At 36.7% G+C, this 21727-nt stretch overlaps 1 protein-coding gene across 2 annotated transcripts; it reads left to right on the top strand.

Moving 5' to 3' along the window:
• Positions 1-120: 120 nt before the first annotated feature.
• Positions 121-20950, top strand: iqch (IQ motif containing H). Of its 2 annotated transcripts, XM_041996697.1 has the most exons (21): positions 121-241; positions 552-674; positions 768-865; positions 1003-1075; positions 1826-1939; positions 3256-3328; positions 3516-3596; positions 4054-4241; positions 4341-4886; positions 5907-5973; positions 6884-6967; positions 7049-7224; positions 8136-8408; positions 8551-8739; positions 13013-13133; positions 13385-13671; positions 16603-16761; positions 17913-18029; positions 18634-18695; positions 19735-19843; positions 20053-20950. In XM_041996697.1, the coding sequence occupies exons 1-21, from the start codon at positions 191-193 to the stop codon at positions 20131-20133; spliced, it is 3072 nt and encodes a 1023-aa protein (XP_041852631.1). In that variant the 5' UTR covers positions 121-190; the 3' UTR covers positions 20134-20950. The 2 variants fall into 2 exon arrangements, with proteins under 2 accessions (XP_041852631.1, XP_041852632.1); XM_041996698.1 differs by lacking the exon at positions 8551-8739.
• The last annotated feature ends 777 nt before the right edge of the window (positions 20951-21727 follow it).

Genomic DNA, 21727 nt, shown 5'->3' with positions numbered 1-21727 from the left:
TCGTTTGTAATCAGTGGGTGAGCCGAGATGCTTCCTGACAGTCCAAATACAGGGAAACAAAGCTCAATTTAAAAATTTTGTCGTCATGGTTACGAGTACTGTTTCAAGAGGTGTTCATTTCTTACTACTCTTTCTCGGCTCAGGAAGTGAACTAGTTATTTTATATGTTTATATTCAAGTAATGTAGAACATGTCTGAGATACATAGAAATGAAGACAATTTGGGAGCAATTATTGTCGAGGTAATATCTTCATTTTACAGTTGGCTTTTGCCAACTTAGTGTTGTTTGGCTTATACTTTCTGCAGCTAATGTAATAGTACACCAGTTAAATCCAGAGATTATAACCCAGTTATTGTTAAGATAATTACAACGACTTTATGCCAATGGAACCCTTAAAATTTTTTGCTATTGTAAATCCTATGGATTCCATGGTTTCTATGCTTGGAAAAAAAACTAATTTGCAAGTCGTTGCAAATTGTTATTATTTTCTTTCTTTTTTATTTCAGATCTTTTAATTATTTTAAATGCACCACAAACCTTTATTTTGCAGGTTCAAGATGATTTATTACAGCTAAAGTCTAGTCTTGAAAAAATTATTGTGAATGATAGAGGAACAACATTGGATATTCAAGCCCTGGACAATGCCATTTGTAGGACTGAGAAGAGCATCAGGGTGAGAATGCTTAATGCTGAATAAACACATTTCTATTAAATAGACATTGAGCAAAGGAGTTTTAAATTTTGTATGTTCTTTACTTGTGTTCAGAAACATGCTGAGGATTATTTGAAAACAGTTAATAAACAGCTGTATGTTCTTCCAAGCATTGAAGACTTTCCAAAACAGTCAGCAAAAATTCCTCAATGGTAAGACAGAAGAGGCAGGTCTTTCAACTGCCGACTTGACTCAACTATCACATTAGTTAAACTTTGAATACCAGTGTGTAGAGTTGTTAAAATTATTGTCTAGAAGACTGTGGGCCTTAAAGAAAGATTTTTCACAGGAAACCTCTTGAGGCTATTCCACATGTGCATCCACAAAAGAAGAACCTTCTAGGAGCCTCACCTGGGGAAAAGGTAGATAATTACTCTATTTTTTTGGTCAGTGATATTTAGTTCAAGCTAAAATATAAATAGTCAATAAGTAAATTGGAGTTCAACTGCTTTTAAACTAAAACAGAAAAGATACTCAAAGAGGAAACAAAACAATCATATTATGTCTTTTTAGCTAAACAGAAACCGGCATTTTGAGCATCAGATATGTTTTTGTCGTTTTAAATCTCTTTTCTATTGCATTTCGATACCCTAGAAAACCACCATGATTTAGCAATGTTTTTTCAGCCTTCTTTATAGTGTACTCTCTGGGCTCTTCTAACATATTTATTCGAATTTGTTTTATAATGGAATCCTGATTTTTTTTATTTATTTTTTAAAAGAGCTATTAATTTTTAATAATTGAATTATGCCCACATATTTTATAACAGAGTGCCAGACATCTCTCCATTTTAGTGAAATAATTCATCTTTAGAAAAAAATATGTATTTAAGCCCATTTCTATTCAATTTTTTTTTTTTTGCTTTTTTTTCTTTAAAGTATAACAATTTTTCCAGTCTTTCATTGCACCTGTTCTTTTTCTGATATGTGCTCCTGACACAAATTCAAACTATATTTGTCAATAGAAATTATATATATATGTATATATATGATATATACATATATCATTCAAATAATTTATGAATCATTGACTCTTCCTACAAAATCCACAATTTCTATAGTATTTATTCATACAATTTAGAATTGAGATAATTCCTTTTTTTCTCTTCTTAGCAAAAGTTCAACAGAAATTTGATGTGTAATCCTGCTAATCCAAGCAACAGACAAATTGTACCCCAAAAATGTGGGATATCACTCCCTGATGTTGTCAAGAAGAACATTAATACAGTAAGTGATCTTCCATAAATGTACAGTATTTTCACTTTTTCCTGTAAATCTCTGTCTATGTTTACAATGTTTTCTGTGTTTGATTACTATGTTTTTAGGCTTTGTTGAATTGTTAACACATGGCTTAAAAAATATTTTGATTAGAAACCATAGCAAGCATTACAAGACACAACTATGATAGATTAGCTATCATTTCTCTTTTCAATGATTTTTCTTCCCTTAATCCTCAGAATAGACACTTTATTCTGGAGGGAAATTGATGGTAGAAGTCTGCATTTCAGGTCTCCTCCTCAGACAAACTGTGACATAAAGGTCACTTGGCTTAGTGATGGTATCCAGCCCTTGTCACAGCAAACAAATTAATCTTTGCAAAGGTCGGCATTAGTTTTAGATGTATTTTACACACTTTCTTTTCCAATATGTTTTTGGTAATCTGAACCTGACATGAGAAATGGAGGCCAAGACTGTCACTCTGATACAAGAGAGATGGAAGTGCTGGCTGCAGAGAGCAGAAAGCAGCAGATTGCAGCACATCAGCATTCTTCTAAAGAAACAGGCGCCTGATTGCTGTGCTATGGGCTACTGGTTTACAGCTGTCTCAAGACAGAATCGGCTACCTGGTCCAGCATGCCAATAAGACAGCCGTAGCTTCCCCAACTGCTAACCACTGGCTCTCTGCCTGCTGCCGCCTCCTGCATTTCAGTCCAGCTTTTTTCTACTCCATACCCGTGCCAGGGAATGAGCTTTTGCATTTTAGCAATTTTACAAAAGGTGGCACCTTTTCCCAACCCCATATGAAACAGATGTGTGCCTTTGAGGGGAGAATCTCCCAGCACCTGGCTACTATCCGTGATCTGTCAGAGAGCTCAGTGGTCTGAGGAGAACGAAGGAGAGGACATGAGGACACTAAGAAATTAGTCCGGAAGACCACAAACTTTTATGTTTTATGAGTTGTGAATCATTGGAGTGTAGTTATAGCCCCAAGATCTGAGACTACAACTAAATTGTCTTCCTTTTACCTTAAATCAGGACATTAAATTAGCTCTTTACTTTTATTATAAAACTGTTTCACTTGGTGAATTAAAATGCTAAATTTTAAGCATTCTGGTAGTGTGCCTAATTGTTAAAAGAGAAGGTATTAAACTGTGAATCATTACCTGGAATGTCTTTACAGTGACATCTCTTTCTACTTTTTGTTGCATTTAGTTTAAAGAAGCAAAAGCCAGGACTCTGTCAGTGTGGATAACACTAAGAAATGTCACATTCATTGCTACGTTTTTATGTAAGATCTCTAATTATAGAAATATTCTCTTTAGACAAAACATCAAAGAAAAATTGTTGTCTCTGGATGTCACTTCCCATCTATACCTGAGGATGACATGAGGACAGGTTAACTGACTTTTACTGATTCAATTCAGCTGATATTAATAGTACTTTGTTTACACCACTACACCCACATGATGTATTACCATTTTTGGCACAAGACAATTGTACTTTCATAATGATGAAGAGTTTTTAATTTACAAGACAAAGCACAACATTTTAGTCATTTTTATGTATTTTGCACTGTCCCCAGTTTTACAACCAAGCTTGCTTTCTCTGGCAGTCCAGCACAAGGCTGCATCTCTTCATCCTAAAGAGGACACTTTTAAGACAGGTCAGTGCTCTAAAGACAGTGCTGGAGACAATACATTTTACTGTATATGGCCTTTGCAGCATTTGTCTATTAATCAAGGAATTATTAATGAATTTTAAAAAAATATCTTTGTTGGAAAATTTTCAGACATTGTTGACTTGTGTAGAGTCGATTATTATATACCCTGATAAAAAGATAGAAAGCCTCTGCCATTTAAAATGCCAAACTTTTAACAAAATTTTCATTGGAGTCTGGTGACAAATATCCTGCAGCTTAATCCTTCCACTATCTTTTCTCTTCTCTGTGTAGATCTCTTACAACTTCACTCAGTGTTTTTCATTTTGTATTGTTTTGTCTTAAATACCCACCTGATTCTGCTGAAGATGGGCAACAGCTGCTCTTTTATTTGACAGTGATTACTGCGTGCACTTTTTCAGTCATTCATGGTTGAATCTGTTTGTTGATTTTGGCCTGAAAGGATCAAATTCCAGGTGTGATGATCAACAAAAATGGGAAACAAATTCAGAATCCCCTTGTGTGAGGAAAGTTGATGAATGCACACCTCTTTGGGCCACCAAGACACCACTTCCATCCACAACCTCAATGAGTATGGGCCAAAGTGAAATTTTGAAAGGTACCAGCAGCCTTATCCCTAAAACCCCTCAGGTATGAACACCTTATAAAATTTAGATAGATTTAAAATTAAACTAATTAAGATAAGGTGATAAATTATTCACATTTAACTTGTTTCTGTGTGCCCAATAGGTTCCACCTGTGGAAGTTCCTGTAAACACTACCAAATTCCCCTTTACAATCATAAAGGGGCAGATTGACCCAATGGCGATAGATTTCTCTCATTTCAAGCAGAATTTTAGTATGTGCTGGAGCAGTGTGGTTGATATGCTGGAGGTGCTTAAAGAGCTGCTCGGGAACTTTGCAGTTCCTGTAGGTAAAGTTAGTGGAGAGCGGCTTGTGGAGTTATGTCGTGGTTGGGAAAATGGTTGGAGAAAGACTCCTTCAGTGAATACTCTCCTCTCAGTGCTTGAAAATCAGGAGGAAGTTTTTAATCTGGTCTCAAGCCCAGGTCAGCGTTACAAGGGAGAGGGTGGCATTGAGGCAGCTGCTATCCGCATCCAATCCTGCTGGAGGCGCTACTTAGCCAGGACAGCCTACTTGTGTCACTTGCGCCGCAAGTGGGCAGTAGACATTATCACCATCTCATGGAAGATGCGTGCTCAGATTCATCGCACCAGGAAGGCTCTACAGGCCCGGCGTAATAGTCAGCTGGAAAATAGTCGCAGCAGAGCACAGGTGATGTCCTATCTCATACCCAAATGCTTCTCTCTTTCTCTCTCACTTAATATTTCTTTGATTCCTTTTTAAAACACTTTTTTCTTTTTTTCTGCAAACTAACATCAAACTGAGATGTATTTCACTTGTAGGAGTGTGGCTTCCACTTCTTTTAAATAAAACCCTGTGCATAAACTTTAAATGTTAACGTATGTCTGTGTGAAGATAAAGACTTCTAAAACACTTTTCCTGAATAAAAGTGTTGGAAAAGTTGGGTGTGAAGAGAAGAACATGAGGAACAAACAGAGAGATGCAAAATAGAAAACTTCAAGTTATAAAACTACTGCCTCAGTACTTACAAAATATGATTAGAAAAGGGGAAAAGCATGGTAATAAGTAACCATTCAGACTGTCATATGTGTTGCTAAAATATATTAATATCACAGATAGATAGACACATAACGTTTTTTCTTTTTATATAAAGTTACAAATATTTGAGCTTCTCTTTGTCACAGCTGAATATCACAGAAAATAATCTTGTAGTTTCAGATAAAACTTGTTCTTCAACATAGCGAGATGACAGTGCAATTGCGCTGGAAGTGTTATATTCTGTAATTTTATTCCCGTTCAGTGTCGTTGTCATGTCTGCGCTGTCATATGGCCTGAACATCTTTACAGCGCTGACATAATATTAATTAGTGCCTACAAGTTCATTTAGTTTTAACATTGTTGTGTGTGTATACATGCACTAAATGTATGTTCTCACTCTTTAAACATCCATACCCTGTTAATTAAGTCTGCTAATCTTCCCCTGGCAGTAGCATCATGTACCTCGCTGATTGAATTAATTGTGAAAAGATGTTTCTAAGGTAAATGCTTAATTTAATTATGGTGGTATTTTATGCTTGGTTTGCTTCTGTGAGCCTACAGAGAGATTGGCTTGGTGTGTTTTATCCATGCTGTGATGTGATGATTTGTGCGCATGTGTGTGTGTATGCCCAGCCAGTCCCCTCTCTGATCACTTCTTTTCTCCGTCCCCAGCATCTGGCAGCCAACTGGAAACGCATCCAGTCGTCCAAGAGGACCATTATCCACATCCCTTCATTAGGTAGCTTTCGTTCCCTGCTGCACACACACATAAGCATACACACATTTGATCTAGAGGCAGCCATCCCCAGTCTCACCACTCTGCTGCCCCACTCTGTATCCCTGGTGCAGACACTATGTCTCGTTCAAATGACTCTCTGCAGGAAAGCACTCACAGGATGATGACAGTCCCTATGCCAGGGAACTGAACAAATTAGTTTCAATTGCCATTTAATTTGCAGATTAAGCAAATGAAAAACCATTATGTTGAATATTTACAAGCAGCACAAAGGCCTTATTTTATTGCTGCACAAAAAAAAACCCATGCACACAAGCAGACAAGAAAAAGACTGCTGTTTTTTTTTTTTTTTTTTGTAGCTTAAAGTAGACTTCAAGCACTGATCACTTTTTGTTCTAATTTCTCCACTGCGCTCACATTTAGACTGTAATCAGGCATGTGCATTGTAAATCATTGAGCGATTGTCTAAAATTATTAAGCCTAATTACTAGCAGATGGAATGCTTTATTTGCACTTGGGGTGGCTACAGAGAGTGCTGTGTGAGCAAGGATAATTAGAAAGTTGAACCCCATTGTTGTTAATTAGCATGAATCCAATCATTTAATTACCTTGATTCAGTTGAGGATTCTCTCTCAGGCAGAAATCTAGACATACATAGGCTGAAATCCTGGTGGTATCACAGGATGTAGTTCAGTGGTGGCTGGACATGGAGCAACAGGACTCCCAGCACACAAGAGGCTCTGCACCTGCTAGTTATTAAGCAGAATTAATCATTGGACTGCTGTACAGTGTGATTAGGCTGAACTCCCTTACTCCCAGCTCTAGTCACATGCACATTTTAAGGTGTGCAGAGATGTGGATTTTTTTGTAATTTTAGAGCAGATTTCAAGTTTTTGTGACCTCTGTTTGACAGGGTACTCTCAGAGCCAGCGACTGAACTTGAGGAGATTCGACATCCTCCAGAACATCCAAATAAGCAGACTCTTTGACATTAGAGGTAGAAGCTTATAAACAGAGGTCTGTATATTGGCTTCACTGTAAATGCGCAAATTATAAAGGTCTCTTTGTTTAATCGCAGATAAAAATGTGGAGGTTATCTACATATGCCCCCAACATCTGGGGGATGACATCTTGGACTATTACAACAGCCTCCTCAAGTGTGATGGAGCCACAGATGGAGCTGACACCATTCAGACCTTATCCTCCAGGAGGCGTTTTATCATCCTCACACCTGAGGCTGTGGATTATTTCCCCGTAAAGCATATTATGTTCTCTCATTTCTTTGCAAATGTTAACTTTTAAGTATTACCTTGACAGTGTCCATTTACAGAGGGTTAGAATTTAATGTTGTGGAAAAGTGAACTCTTTCATAGATGCCACAAGCATTTGTAGTTTGCTAAATATCCCCCAGAGGGTGCTATAGGGGGTTGTTAATATACATGTTCTCCAGATAGCATCGCTCCAACATTTTCATTTCCACACTGCCTTTGAAACTCAGCTTTTATATTATTTTTAAGTAAACAAAGTAAAGCTGTATTCAGTTGTACTTAAACATGTTTTTGGCTTGCATATGTTTTTCAAACATAAAAAGCCAGCTTAAATAAATATTTACTAGATCGAAATGCTGCATTTCTCTGATTACTGTGTTTACCTCAACACAACAGAACCATAAAATGGCTTGATTGTCTTTTATAAGCAGTTCTCTCCATCATCTTATATCCTTTTGTGCTAGACTGAATGTGCAACATAATGTGGTCTTCTTCATTCTTTTTATTGATTTTCCTGCTGTTATGTTGTTAAACTGTGCCAGACGTGTTGCCGAGATGAATCACTGCTACCCGTGGCTGGCAGCACATTCTGCCAGTGACAGAAGGGATAATTCCTTGTGGATCAAATAAATACAGATGTGAAGTAATTAGTTGTATTCCCAAGGAGCTCGTTGGTAGCACACATTAAAGATGTGAAGGATAGGCGAAGCTTCCCACAGGCAGCTTTTATCAATTCAACCTGCTAGAATACAGGAGAGGTCAAAACCCTGCTGGCTATTTCAATAATAGATCTGTTGTGTGTACACAGTACTAAATCAGGTGAAGAAACAACCCTTGGAAGACACACAGAGAAAGCTTAATTCCAGCAGTCATCTGTTTTTACCTCTTTTCTTTCAGACCCATAACATGTGTCTGTCTACATTACTGAAGTACAGTCCACGCACTCTGAAGCGCATCAGAAACCTGATCTGTGGGAAGCAGGCCTACATAGTGGGTGGAGTATCTCACATGGATGACCTGGCGGTGGCTGATGAGTTGGATGTGCCAATCTTAGCTCCAGATCCAGCTGTTTTTCAACTCAACAGCACCAAATCTGAAGGCAGAAGGATTTTTGATGGTGCAAAGGTTGATACGCCGCCTGGTCAAGGAGATGTTTGCTCACTACAGCAGGTCAGACACAAAAAACACTATTACATGCCCATAGCGCACAACACCAAGTGCACAATAACACAGATAAAGACATTTTCTATTTCATTCTATATTTTGATTGGATTGTTTAGTTTGTAATATACAATTTTCTCTCTGGGTTTAGCTTCATGAAACGCTGGCAGACCTTATGACTCAAAACATCACTGTGCAACGCTGGCTGTTTAAGATAAACTCAGAGCATGGTGGCCGTGGTAAAGCGTACTGTGATGCTTGCCATCTTAGGAGCTATAACTGGGCCCTGCAGCAGTATCATCATTACGGGCCTGATCTATGGAACGCAAAACAGATTCAGGTAAAAATGTTACCTAGAGCTTTTCATCTGGGCCTCCTTGACATGAAACATTGAACTACTTAAAGCACATTGTATATGCATAGTTTTATGCTATGTTTTTTACAAAATATATTTGTATATATATTTGTGTTTTTATGTTTTAAGATTTTCCTTCCTTTTTTACTTCTATCTAAATGGGTGCTTTTCACAGCTGTTTTCTGTTATGTTTTCCAGTGGTTTTGGAAAAGGGAATTACAAATTTCCCTAACTGTCTTTAGCTTATTGAGATTATTCATGCTCATACCAATAACAGGGTTTGCATCTGTCCCTCCTTGGCGTAAACACAAAGGGACAGAAAAAAAGGATTAGATTTACTTCCATCAAGAAACAAACAAAAGTGTAGGTGATTTGAGAGGCAATTGTTTAGCCAAGAAAAGGTTGTCCAAATCTGTCACTCACATTTCTGGACCCTGTAAACTTTGCCCCAAGTATCTACAAGCATTCATTTTTTTCTGTTCACAGTCATTATCAATTATCGAGACACTCACAGAGTTGGTACGTTAAGGACAACAGCAGCATGCCCAGTGATGGAAATGCTATAGTTTACCTGTCAACTGCTATTAAATCACAGTACATATAACTGGTCTCCAAAGAATTTAATATATTTGTAAAATAATTATTGCATATGTCAGTATCTATATATCTTCTGCAGATTTTATTTGTCTTGAGTGAACATAGAAATACATGACACTAAGCCTTTTAATCCTCTTTAGGAGTAGATGCTGTAGATTTTATTTATTGTTCTGGTGTTAAAACACTTAACACAGTTTGTTTATCATTCAGCCATACATACCATCAACATTTTCTTCCTCCTTAAATGATAAAGTCTGATTTAATCTCAAACCAATTCAAAACAAATAAAATGCATTTAATCCATGCTAAACTATTCATTTACTTCAGATGCAATCTGCACACAGATTCTGAGCCCCTGGCTCTTATTTCTCATATACCTACAAAGTAGCCTTTGATTTTCTGTCATGTGTTAATTACCGTATTTTGCCATTTAACTGGGAGCTTTGTGTAAACTAATTACAGGCTAATGATTGTGGGCTTGGAGCACAACGATTTTACTTTTTATTCCATTTGAAAGAACAGCAGTCATCGTGCACTTCTTATGGCTCACTCTGTTTCATTCCTATTAGCTTGTTCTTTGATTCATAGTATATGCATGGTGCGGGGCTGTAATTGTTGTGGCTTTGGTGCTGTTAATTATGGCAGAGAGTGGCTGAGCCACAGCCAAGGTCTATAATGGTGGCTGAGGCTGCACAGAAAAGTAAATGGGGTTTCTTTCACCAGCTGGGGTCCCATGGAGAGGGAAGAGTGCCGAGGCCCCCAGTGTGGGCCGACAGCCTCAGGGCTTCTGGGCCATATGGACACAACACTTTAACTGGCCTTTATTCTACACCTTGCTCTGTTAATCAAAGCAAAGCCCACATCCTGTGCTCTTCATTGCATGATTTGCTTTTGCGACTTTGTTTTCTCCCAATATGTATTGAATGTTTTTTTGTTGCCCTGCTTTGTGCTGAAGACAGCAATCTGGCTCTTTAGAAATGTTACAAAACGTGTTAATATTTTATTTCAGTGTAGCTTTTTGTTATTTTTTCCACACAGCAGAATTGTAGATCAGTGTTTACACTTAAGTTTAAGTTAAGTCAGTGTATTTCGAGATATTACATTCATGTTGCATTTTACTGAAGAAAACGGACCCAATTGCAGAGGTAAAAGAAAAAAAGGGAATCAGGTGTTTAATCACACCTCCACATGTTTTCAAATATTTAAAGTCATGAATTAATAGACTCTAAGATACACTAGCAAATATATTTTAATTATATTAATTATTAACCAAAACATATCATCACAGGAAGCATTATAATAGTATTTCATAATTTAACAGTTCTCCACTAAGATAATTGTTTACCAATAAATTACAAATATGGGGTGATTAAAATGTACATCGTAACAGCTCAGTGGAATGCCCCATGCCTTTAATAATCATAAAAGTTGAAAGGGGATTGGAGAATATAATTGCCTCATTGTGGGGACATATTTTTTAATTATTGCCTGTTCTGAAGGGTTCAGTATGAAGAAGGATGATTCACAAAAATACCATGTGGTCTTTCCAAATAATACCAACAATTACATCCCCTCTGGCTACGCAAAAGCAAGCCTACAACGATACAACAATGAGGTGAAGGAGGCATTGCATCCACATTAGAGCTTCCACAAAGCTCCAGGAAAACATGTGTTTCTCTAAATATTGTGAGACCCACAGCTTCCAGCACAATGTTTCAGCCTGAGGAAAGCCCCCAGGCCTCTTTTAGCATTTACACAGAGAGAGGTTAAAGACATGTAGATCTGCAACCATGCAATGCCTGAAGGGGGCCATACACACACTTAAGCGCTCACACAGCTTGCATATGGATCATTAGGCACAAGAGGGTAAAAATTACACCTAATAGCTTCAACAGATGGAGTATTTCTTTTTGTCATGCTGTGTACAAACAGATCTTGAGCAACACCTTATTTAGGTTAGGTTTGTCAACGAAATGGGTCATTTGATAATCACTACCACTGAAGAGGTAGAGGGACATTTCATACAGATGTTGTCGGTCTAAATATTGTGCAGTCTGTCCTTGCATGGAGGAGTTTAAATATCTAGTGATTTCCCTTAATGGGGTTTGAGGATTTTATGTGGCTATTGTTTTCTTCTATTTCAGTAAAAGTAATAGTTTATTTTGCAACATTCATATGGGATTTTTATGCTTCCGTTGTGCTAAAAATAAAAATTAAAAAAAAAAGTCCGAATTAAACACGCTTAACATGAAACTTATTGTGAGCTGTATCACTGACCTTAAAGCTTTAGTGGGACAGTGCTGCAGGAAATAAATGTTCATACAAAATAGCTAAAAAGTCAGATTTTATGTTCTTATTTCCTAAGATTTGCTGTAGTTTCTTAATATTCGCCTATACAATGGAGACATGAAATGGCAACCAAAGAGACAGGGAAATGTCTATTTTACTTATGACCAGATTGCTCAGCTTTATGTGAATGCCAAGCAAATATTGAATCATATCACAGGGTTCTGTTTGCAGTTTAAGTCCAAATAATTTATTGCAAAATACCTCTCCTTTTTTTCTTTCTGTCTTGCTGTTTCTCTGAACTGCACAGGCAAAGTCCTGGGGTGAGCTTGCTCTTCCGTTGAGAACGATAACCGTTTCTTTACACTTTTTGCCGCACCATTGTGTGCTTTATGGTTTGTATAGGGAGAATCACTGTGTAGCATTTGACCTCTCCTCTTACAGTACTTGAATATGATGATGGCTGTTACATGACTGGAATATTAACAGCATAATCTCTGGTCCCATCTCCAGTGAAGCCAGACAGCATACACTCAAAACAAAGTAATGCTCTAGATAGTACAAGGAAAGAATGAAGATATTATCTCCATTCAGAGGTCATTTATCTTTCACGCAGATTTCACATATTTTGTGGACACAGTACATTCATATGTAAAAGTGGTACACATTATTATGTACAGGACTGTGTATTCAAAAGATAAAGTCTTTATGCAGTTAGTTTAACTAACCCTTGTTGCTAGTTGCAGTTTTACATATTTTAAAAATTACATTAAGAGGCAGTTTAAATAGTTTAACTGCTCAGTACTTTAAGGAAAAAAAAAAACGCTGTTAAGTTGCTAAACTGTTCAAGGGACATGTAAAACAAAGCTAGAAATTAACAGCATAATTAAGTAGTGAAACCATTATGGCATTTCGTATTTACAGAAACAAGAGTGATATCGATCCCGGTGAAACCCTGATTGATCCCCAGATAGATGGGGTTACCTTAGGTATTCATCAGCTGCCCAGTGGATAGAGTTGTTATTGAGGGCAGGTGCTTTGAGGCTGTGAGTTAAAGCTATTAGACTCCTGAGGCCTTCTGATAATAGGCTGTCACTCACAGATAGACCCTCACGCAGTATCAATCAGACACTCACATAGAAATTGAAGCAGCCACCAAGGTCTTCAGGATAACAAGCAGTCACCAGAGTCATCCGGATAACACAGAGGGTTGCAATCATGAAGTGGACATCTACAAAGCTTGATAAAAAGAACAAAATGATGTAACTGATGTTTGTTATTTAAAGCTCAGTTAATACAAAGACATACATAATGCTCATATATCTGTTTTCAGTTTTAGTTCTACTGTTTTCTCTATCTAACTTTCTTTTTGTAGGAGCCTGTACTGCTCAGATATTTAGATGAAATCCCAGAATGGCTGGCCCATTATGCACAACCTGCTAAAACCTCCTGCTATCCCAGTTGGGCCTGCTTCCTGAAGACCTTCCTCAGGCAAGGTCAGACACCTATTGTCAAGCCCTGAATTCTTTTCACCTGCAACTACAGCCTTATGGAATATGTATTTCCTGTGTCCTTCTTATTTCCCAGATGTTACCTTTTGAAAGCTGACAAATTAAATAATTTTCATGTCACTTTCAGCAGTTGTTAACCAGTGGCTGGTAGAGTTCAGGTGCTGTATCTAGGGTGGTGTTTTGTTAAGTGTACTGTAGCCATTTTTTTTTTTTTTTTTTGCTCTCTCTATGTTCAGGTGGTGTAGTGGAGGCAAAACCCCCATCAGAGAGTGTCACCTATCTGACAGTTGATATGCTTCTGGAGCCTGGAGGTGAGGTGACCATGCTGTCCTGTGGAGACCAGCTTCATGGCTCCTGTCAGCTGGAAGCTATAGGAACCACGGTTCCTCAGACCTCTGTACACCCAGAGACCCTGCACTCTGTCTGCATGCGTGTGGGTCAGACTTGTCTGCAGCGCCTTATCGTAGGTTATGTCTCTGTGGACCTGGCTACCTTTTTGGACCACAACACCGTGGAGCAGAAGGTATGACACAGTCTGGGAAAAAGAAGGCCTTTTCTCCATGGTACATGGGAGTTTTTTAAGGGTGCCATAATAAATAATATTTGAACTGTTGCAACGTGTGCTGTAAAAGCAATTTTTTTTCACCATAATGGTGGAAAAGATCAATTTTTGGGCTGGATGAGGGATCCATATGAGCAGATACAGCACTGCTCTATATACTGCTCCCTTGGGATATTGAAAACAACAGAAGGTAAACTGTGGACACAGGGACTAAATGCGTCACAAGGCCATCTAATAAACTGTCAGGTCTTATTGTGTCAATACACTGATTCCACCATTTAAAGCTTGCCCTTTAACCTTACAATACAGAGAAATTCAGAAGTACCTATCTTTCATGTGATAGGTCATTCTAAAGTGATCTGACAGCTTACTCTGTTCATGTTTAACCCCTTGCAGGTTACCTGCCAGCATCTGATAGAATGTATCATGTTATAGGAAGACAACAAGGAAGCTGTATCTCATTTGTCAGGATTAAGATTTGATAAAAGCCTCGTGATTTATGATTGTTGAAATGGACTGGTTTATGATGGTTTAACCTCTGCTCCCAACATGTGGCTGCATTGACTGCCTATTGATCCAGAGCTGTAAAATGAAATGCTTTGTTTATAATATAGTCTATGAAGTACTATAATTGTAGAATGGCTGGAAGTGCACTGGAGCAACTTTACAGGTTTACAAAAGCATTGAAAACCAGGACAATTACATTTTTACATCTTTAAAATCCCATCTGATAGCTTTACATTGAATGTGATCTGGCTACGTACAGATTGTACTCATGACAACACAAAAATATCCCTTATATGCTTTTCTGCCATGATACAAGGGAAATTGTTTTATATTTGAGTTCATAATGCACTGCCAGTATTAAGAAATGGATAGATGGATTAGATATTACCTAAGGGCATACTTGCCACTAGAGGGTAGTATCTTCTGTTGTAGTAATACACTGTAACAAAGCAATGTTACATTTTTTTTTCAAATATTTTGTTTTCTTGTTAAATTCAATGTTTGCTTTTGTTTTTGCTCTTGTTTCTTTTGACCCTCAAAATAAATATGTAATATATAGTTATGTAAACTAGGTTTTATCACATTGTATTTATTCAATATAAAAGAAAATCAGTTATAAATTTATATGTTGATTTTAAAAAAAACTAACTTAATTACCTTTTTATTGCCAAAACTGTTATTTTCAAAGCAGAAAAAGTGTTGTTTTATAAAGACATATAGGATTAAAGCTAGTAACTGTTCGACTAAAATAATAATAGCCTTAAAATTAATTTTCATCTCAAGTGTTAACCCAAAATTGAAAGGGATTTACTGTCAGCATAAATAAGAATACACTATACAACAGCACATGTCTCAGTGGAGGAGGAACGTCAATGACAGCTTCTTAATGCCCCCCCCGACAAACACACACACACACACACACAAAGCTTAGACAAGGGAGAGCTACACAGTGAACCTGTCTGGATTTAAACATCAATTTAGATTCAAACCTGTTGCTAAAAGCTGCCTACTTTATTTGATGGGAAGAAGTGGGTCACATATGTTTGCCCTTGCAGTCTCTCCACACATTGTGGAACGGCAGGGCCCCAGCTGCAGCATCGGGCTTTTTAATGAAAATGCAAGGCAATAGAAAACAGGTACAATCCAGGCTTGCATTTCCCACGGCTTTGTTAAGAGCGACAATGGTACATGGGAGTTTTAGGGAGTTGAAAGAGAAGCTCAGACTGTCCATCACTCAGGCCCAGGTATCAACCTGATACATACAGAGTTTCATCTAACCATCAGTGGTTACTGTACATTTTACAGTAAAGGTGACTGAGTGCAGTTTATCCTGCTGAGTTGTTGATCAATATGGGTGTACAATGCACATCTTGGAGTTATATTTATTTTTTTTAAAACACTTAATGAATATTCAATATATTTTCTACTCTGTTATTCTTGTAGCTTGTATCTGCAATTATTAAATGTCTAGAAATGTCTATATGGAGCTCTGGAATTTATAAATGACAGCTTTTTATGTTTGAAAAATAATTCCAGATGACCAAATACAAACCTATAATTTAGTCTAAAACGATAAATCAGATTACCCAAATTGTTTCTAATATCGTCATACCTTTTACCTTTTCTCTAAAGAAAAAGCAGCATTTTTTAAAAAAATAGGGAATCATATTAACTGTTAGCTGAGAGCTGTGTTTCACAATATGTTTCAGTTTAACAAGAAGCCAGTTAAAGCCTTTTAGATATGTATGTTTAGGTGTCCACATCCTGGTGGAGATGAAGTGCTCAGGTTACAGAGACTGTGGATTCGGACAGGCAGTAATTTGCATGCAGTGGCAGGAGTGTTTACTTTGACAAATAGGAACAGCTAAAGGAGGCAGCCGGCTGCCACTTAGTTATTAACAACTCCTTCACTAGTGATTTATTTGCCACTTTTGAAGAAAGGGCATAGCTATTACGTTATTATAGGCAAAATTAGCCCTGTTTAAGCAGCAGGCTACATCCAGATCTGACCCCTTAATATACTTATAATGATGCCATTTACCATACATATCTGAACTTTACTTCTCATCAGATCTGAGCCAAAAAAACTGGCCCTGGGCAGACTGAATCCAAACACACAGGGAAGGAACTACTTTGTACACGTGTCACTACACAACTAAATTAGTTACTTCTGTCCCACATACACACATGTACTGCATTTTCCTTTTGCCTGCCTCTCATTATGGATAACAATATAAAGATCAAAAGGTCCTGACCCCTCCATTTATAAGGTTTGATGGGTGAAATGTTTTACATACCCATTTTTGTGATTAAACTTGAATTATTACCTTACCAGTGTCTGTTTTTCTCAGAGCTCACACAAAGTTCATGCTGTCTTGTTTGCAGGTGTGGGCTGTTGATCTAAACATTGCATACAGTGACCAGCTGGCCATGACCCAGATGCTTCTAATGGTGACTGGAGGAACGCTGAATTGGCACACTGGCTTTTTAGAAGTGCCTATGCCAGTCAGGGAGAAAGTCTGTGAACACCAGATTGCATCCAAAGTATGACAGTTTTGATTGTTGTTTTTTTTTGTTTTCTTTTTCAGAAGATACTGTATAAAGATATATAATTAGATTATGTATCTTTAACGTTTTTCTGCTTAGGTTTTATAGTTTATTTTTTGTCTGCAACAAGAAAGAAACTACCTCGTTCTAAATTAGTCTGAAAGTTGCACCACTACAGTAATCACAAAGATAGATCAACATTTCGCTCTTCATTATTAGTAAATACAACTAAATACTGTAATTACGTACTAAACTCAATTGGTGTTTAGGTGCTAAATTCATTAACATTTTGATAGATGAGCCTAAATAATCAACACATTAATAATTCATACCATTTTCATTATGCATGTGTATGCATGCTTGAACACCTCATCAACCTGGTGCCAGGCCTTAAACAATAGAGTTCTTTTATCATCAGTGTGCCTGAGTTTATGCTTGTTAATCTGCGACTAGTATCATTTTATCAAACATTCATTTAGCTTAGTGGCCTGGTGCTTCACTGCGGCACTGCAGTTCTTAATGGCTTCAGCAGTGGCCATCATTAGGGACCTGCATATTACAAACACAATTAAATCCCTGCTGGACACTTTTATTGTTGTGTAAGGGTCTTGCATTTGACAAGAGCAAACACATAGACTTCATAGCGAGTTATGGGCTATTTCCTGAGCTCACTGTGGCTTAGGTCTGCTCTTTTTGTCTCCCAAAGGTGGCTAACAACCAGTAACATTTTTATCCTCTTAAGCCCAGACACTTTTAAGTAATCAACCTCTCTAGGGTTACTTATGATCAGAATCATTCTATTATAGTTAAATGTATTATATGTTCAGTAGTTAAGTAGACTGGAATAATTTTCAGTCCCTATACTGTACTTTCTTTGCTTGCCGTTAATATGGTTAAGCTCCTTTTATGTTTGGCATGTCCTCTTAGCATTACCTGTTCCACACCACAGTTAATTGAAGGAGCCCCATGATCATCTGGTTCACTAATCACACAAATACAAAGAGTGTGTTTTGTCATTTCTACTTTGGACACCTTATTCCAAATTTATCAGTGCAAAATGATTTTTCTTGGTTTTGATTAACAGAAAGTTTAAAGCCAACAATAATCATTTAGATTCAGTGTCTCTTTCTTACTGTTATTTTTAACAGGTGGTTAATTGCTATGCAGTCATTGGGAGCCACTTGTTTCATTCTAACCTTTTCATGCTGTACCACAATACATTCCTGAAGACGTGCAAGATTCATGGAATCGGATTTAACATGAAGGTAAAAATTCCATGATTTGCATGTTTACCTTCTTATCATTTGTTCACTTTATTGCCAATTTGTAGCTTTTTAAATTATTTATTTATAGGGGACTCAGATTTTACCCACCAAAATCTGTTTGCTGGTTTTATTCAGAATCTGGCATGCTGGGATTATCTAAATTTCTGATCTTTATCACTCGATTTTCATGACTGAAGCATTCAGTATGATGATGTTATCATGATATTAGAAAATTTGTTACTATGAGTTATTCATCCTTGTTTTTTTTTATATTTTTTTGCAATTAAATTACTCTGAAAATCTGAGGTAAGGATATATCTAACTTTATATTTGATCATCTTTATTGACATTCCAAGTGGCGACATCAGCTTCTGCTAACATAAAACACCAAGTAGTTTAGGTAGATCAATCTCTCTTTTTGTGTAAAGAACTCCGTTTATGGTGAACACATGTATTATGAAGACCTGTCGTAGCTCAAGGTTGTGGTTGGGGTTAGATTAATGTTACTGTTAAGTTAGGAAAAAGGTTAACTTGAAATTGGCTTGTCAGGTCTTGACTAGACTTGCCCTTTCAGAGCTCTACTTTTCACTTTGTTACTTTTCAGAAAAGGCAAGGCACTGTTTTTGCTCTTTTTGACATGAGGGAGCGATGCAGCATTGGAATGATGTAAGTACTTATCGTTGTGTTGAATTTGTATATTACAGCTGCAAAAGTGAGCCCCCTTTAATTTTCTGGTTTTCTGCATCACGTGATCTGGTCCTGATCTAAGTCCCAAAAATAGGTGCTTGAAATAAACACACAAATAATTTTGAGCTTGTGTTTCTAGAATGCATTTAGAATGGATTTGAATAGGTTCAATTTCCTTGGCAGAATTAACCTCGACAAGCCATTTCAGCACAGATCAGACAGAGACATCTTTTATATTTGTTCTCATCGTTCTCCCTCATCTCAGATATGCTCTGAAGTGAGCTGCACTGTGTGCCACTCCAGCTTTTTCTTTATCTCAATTAATTCTGTAATAATGTGATGTTCAGGGTTGTTGACCTGAACATACTCTATATTTTGCAAGATTCTTTTTCCTTATGTGAAAAGCACATATAAAGTGTTTCATTCTCAAATTGTATTTCTGATTGGACTTTAGATTTGCTTATGTTGATGTAATTTGCCTTTAGATATTTATTGTGTAGAACTATTCAGTGATTTGTATGTTACTCATCAAAATACTTCTTATTTGTTCATAATTGTAACTAAAGTAAATACATGTAATTATTTTATTTATTACTTATTTTTACTTTTGCTGTGCATATAATTATAAATAATTTTAAAGTTATTTAGAAGAAAGAACACCGAGAACAAACAAAATAGTTCATAAAAAAGCTAGCAGACTAAGTAGATAGAAGACTTCACGAGTCTGGAGAAAAGACAATACTTTGCAGGATTAAGAGGCCACCTCTGGCTTAGTAAATGTTAGAAACTCTACAAACTTGTTAAGCAGAGGGTTGTTTAACATATTTATCAAAGAAATCCTTTAGGTACTCTGTGGTGGAGCAGTTAAATCAAGCTGTGCTCATCCCTCTATAGGCCAAAGATGTTATCTGCTGAAAGTTTCATTTACCCGCTAGCATCAGATGCACAAGTTGATTGTTTCTTAGCTGGCAACATGGGGATCATTAGTAAACTCGTTTGTTTGGGATGTCATTAATAGAACGGTCTCAGATGATCTCCAGGGAGCTCTGGTGACCTTTGCTCGGAATCTGTCAGTCATTTATCAGGAAATATCATCCTCAAAGATGCAAGGAGAAACCAATTTCAAGGTACCATGTTAACAACTTAATGATTTCTTCTCATCTGTTTCATGAAACTTGCAGATTCAGCGAGGCAGTTGTCAGTTGGAATGTGTGTGTTAAAGAAAATGTGATCAGTTAATATTCATAAAGTCAATTTCACAAGCATTGTTACTGATGAGTTATTAAGCATATTAATTATGTGCAGTAACTGACTTTAAATGTTGTCTTATTTGAAGGAACTGGTGAAGAACATTGAAGATGTGCTGCAGATGACTGTTCAGAATAAGAGGCTATTGAAGGATAAACCTGCTGCTTAGACAACAGACTCACTCAGCAGTCAATTCAAATAACACTATGAATACAATAACCTGATAAATACATGCAAGATGAAAAGATGATAAATTGATTATTGAATTTTTCATCATAAATCTGGGTAATTATTCACTTTTGTTTCAGTCTCTATAATAGAATATAGTTTGCTGTTGGAGAGCTCAAAATATCACTACAAAGAAGTCAATAAGCTTTTATACTTCATATTAAAGACTAAAAGTCAATAGTTGTGTAGATTCTATACACAAAAGATCATGATGACTGTATGGTTAAATTTTCATAGATAATGAAACATTTTAAACATTTTTCTGAGCTGGTTTAGATGCTGCACTTCTAGTGCCATTATTAATAATACGTTCTACTTTTTTAATTAAAATTGGGAAATTCAGCTCTGCATTTGACCCATCTCTACATGTGCTACAGAGCAGTGGACTGCTATTTCTCAGCACCCAGGGAGAAGTTGGGAGGGGTTAAGTACCTTGCTCAAGGATGCACAGTGGTTCACCCTTGTTGGCACACCAGGGATTCGCACCAGGATTCTCCAGAACATAAGTAGATAGATAGATAGATAGATAGATAGATAGATAGATAGATAGATAGATAGATAGATAGATAGATAGATAGATAGATAGATAGATAGATAGATAGATAGATAGATAGATTTTCAGTAAATTCTTCAGTAAGAAATTACTTCCTTGAACAAGAAGGTGCACATTATTTTGGTTCAGTAAAGATGTTATGGATTCTGACTGTGGATTTATTCTCAAACGACTTGTAAATACACAATAAAAAAGGTAGTTGAAATACTTTCTCTTTTCTTATAGTTCAAGGTTTACAGAATCTTGTAACGTCATCATTTTCCTGGGTTCATTGGAATTCCTCTTTTTGAATAGTCATTATTTTATGGTTTGCATGCTAATGTCATTCAAATCAAAAGAATATTTCATAACATGATTTGCAGCAAGGCCATATGTCTTTTTATTTGATCTTGGGGCCTTATGGTGTGAAATTGGTTAAGAGGGTGTTGAAAGCAGAAAGGTTAAAAGCAGAGCCTTGGACTTAATTTCACAGATTCTCTTACACTATTTAACATCCAGTCACCAGGACTCGACTTCATGAAGAATAATTTAGGGTAATTATCAAATTTAACATTTAACATTAATTTTCTTTGTTTTTATTACACCAAGTTGTATAAGAACATCGCTTAGACAGATGGAATTTTTGCTGGTTTTGGAAAAAGAAAAAAGAAAAAAAGAAATCATGGTTATAGTGATTAACATAACAGATATTGTGTAGCTTATGTGCAGAACATAACCTGACTAAAGAAGTTCTCATTTATTCAGCAGGCTTAGGTGGCACTTCACTATCTTGGATGAATGGATTTTCTTTTTTAATGGACCGATGCCACAGAAATAAAGAATACAGTATCAGTGGAATTGGTCTAAAATAGAACACTGAACCTTGGATATTTTAGGGAAATGCTTTGTCTTCTTTAAGTAAATTCATTTAATACAGACGGGGACAAATGTTTTTTTTTGTTAAAGAACCAACAAAAACACATGAGTTGTTTGTGAGTAAATA

This window comes from Melanotaenia boesemani, chromosome 10, assembly GCF_017639745.1.
Source record: "Melanotaenia boesemani isolate fMelBoe1 chromosome 10, fMelBoe1.pri, whole genome shotgun sequence".
In the NCBI taxonomy this organism is placed as follows: Eukaryota; Metazoa; Chordata; class Actinopteri; order Atheriniformes; family Melanotaeniidae; genus Melanotaenia; species Melanotaenia boesemani.
The sequence above is the reverse complement of the archived record's forward strand: the minus strand, read 5'-3'. Positions and strand labels throughout refer to the sequence as shown.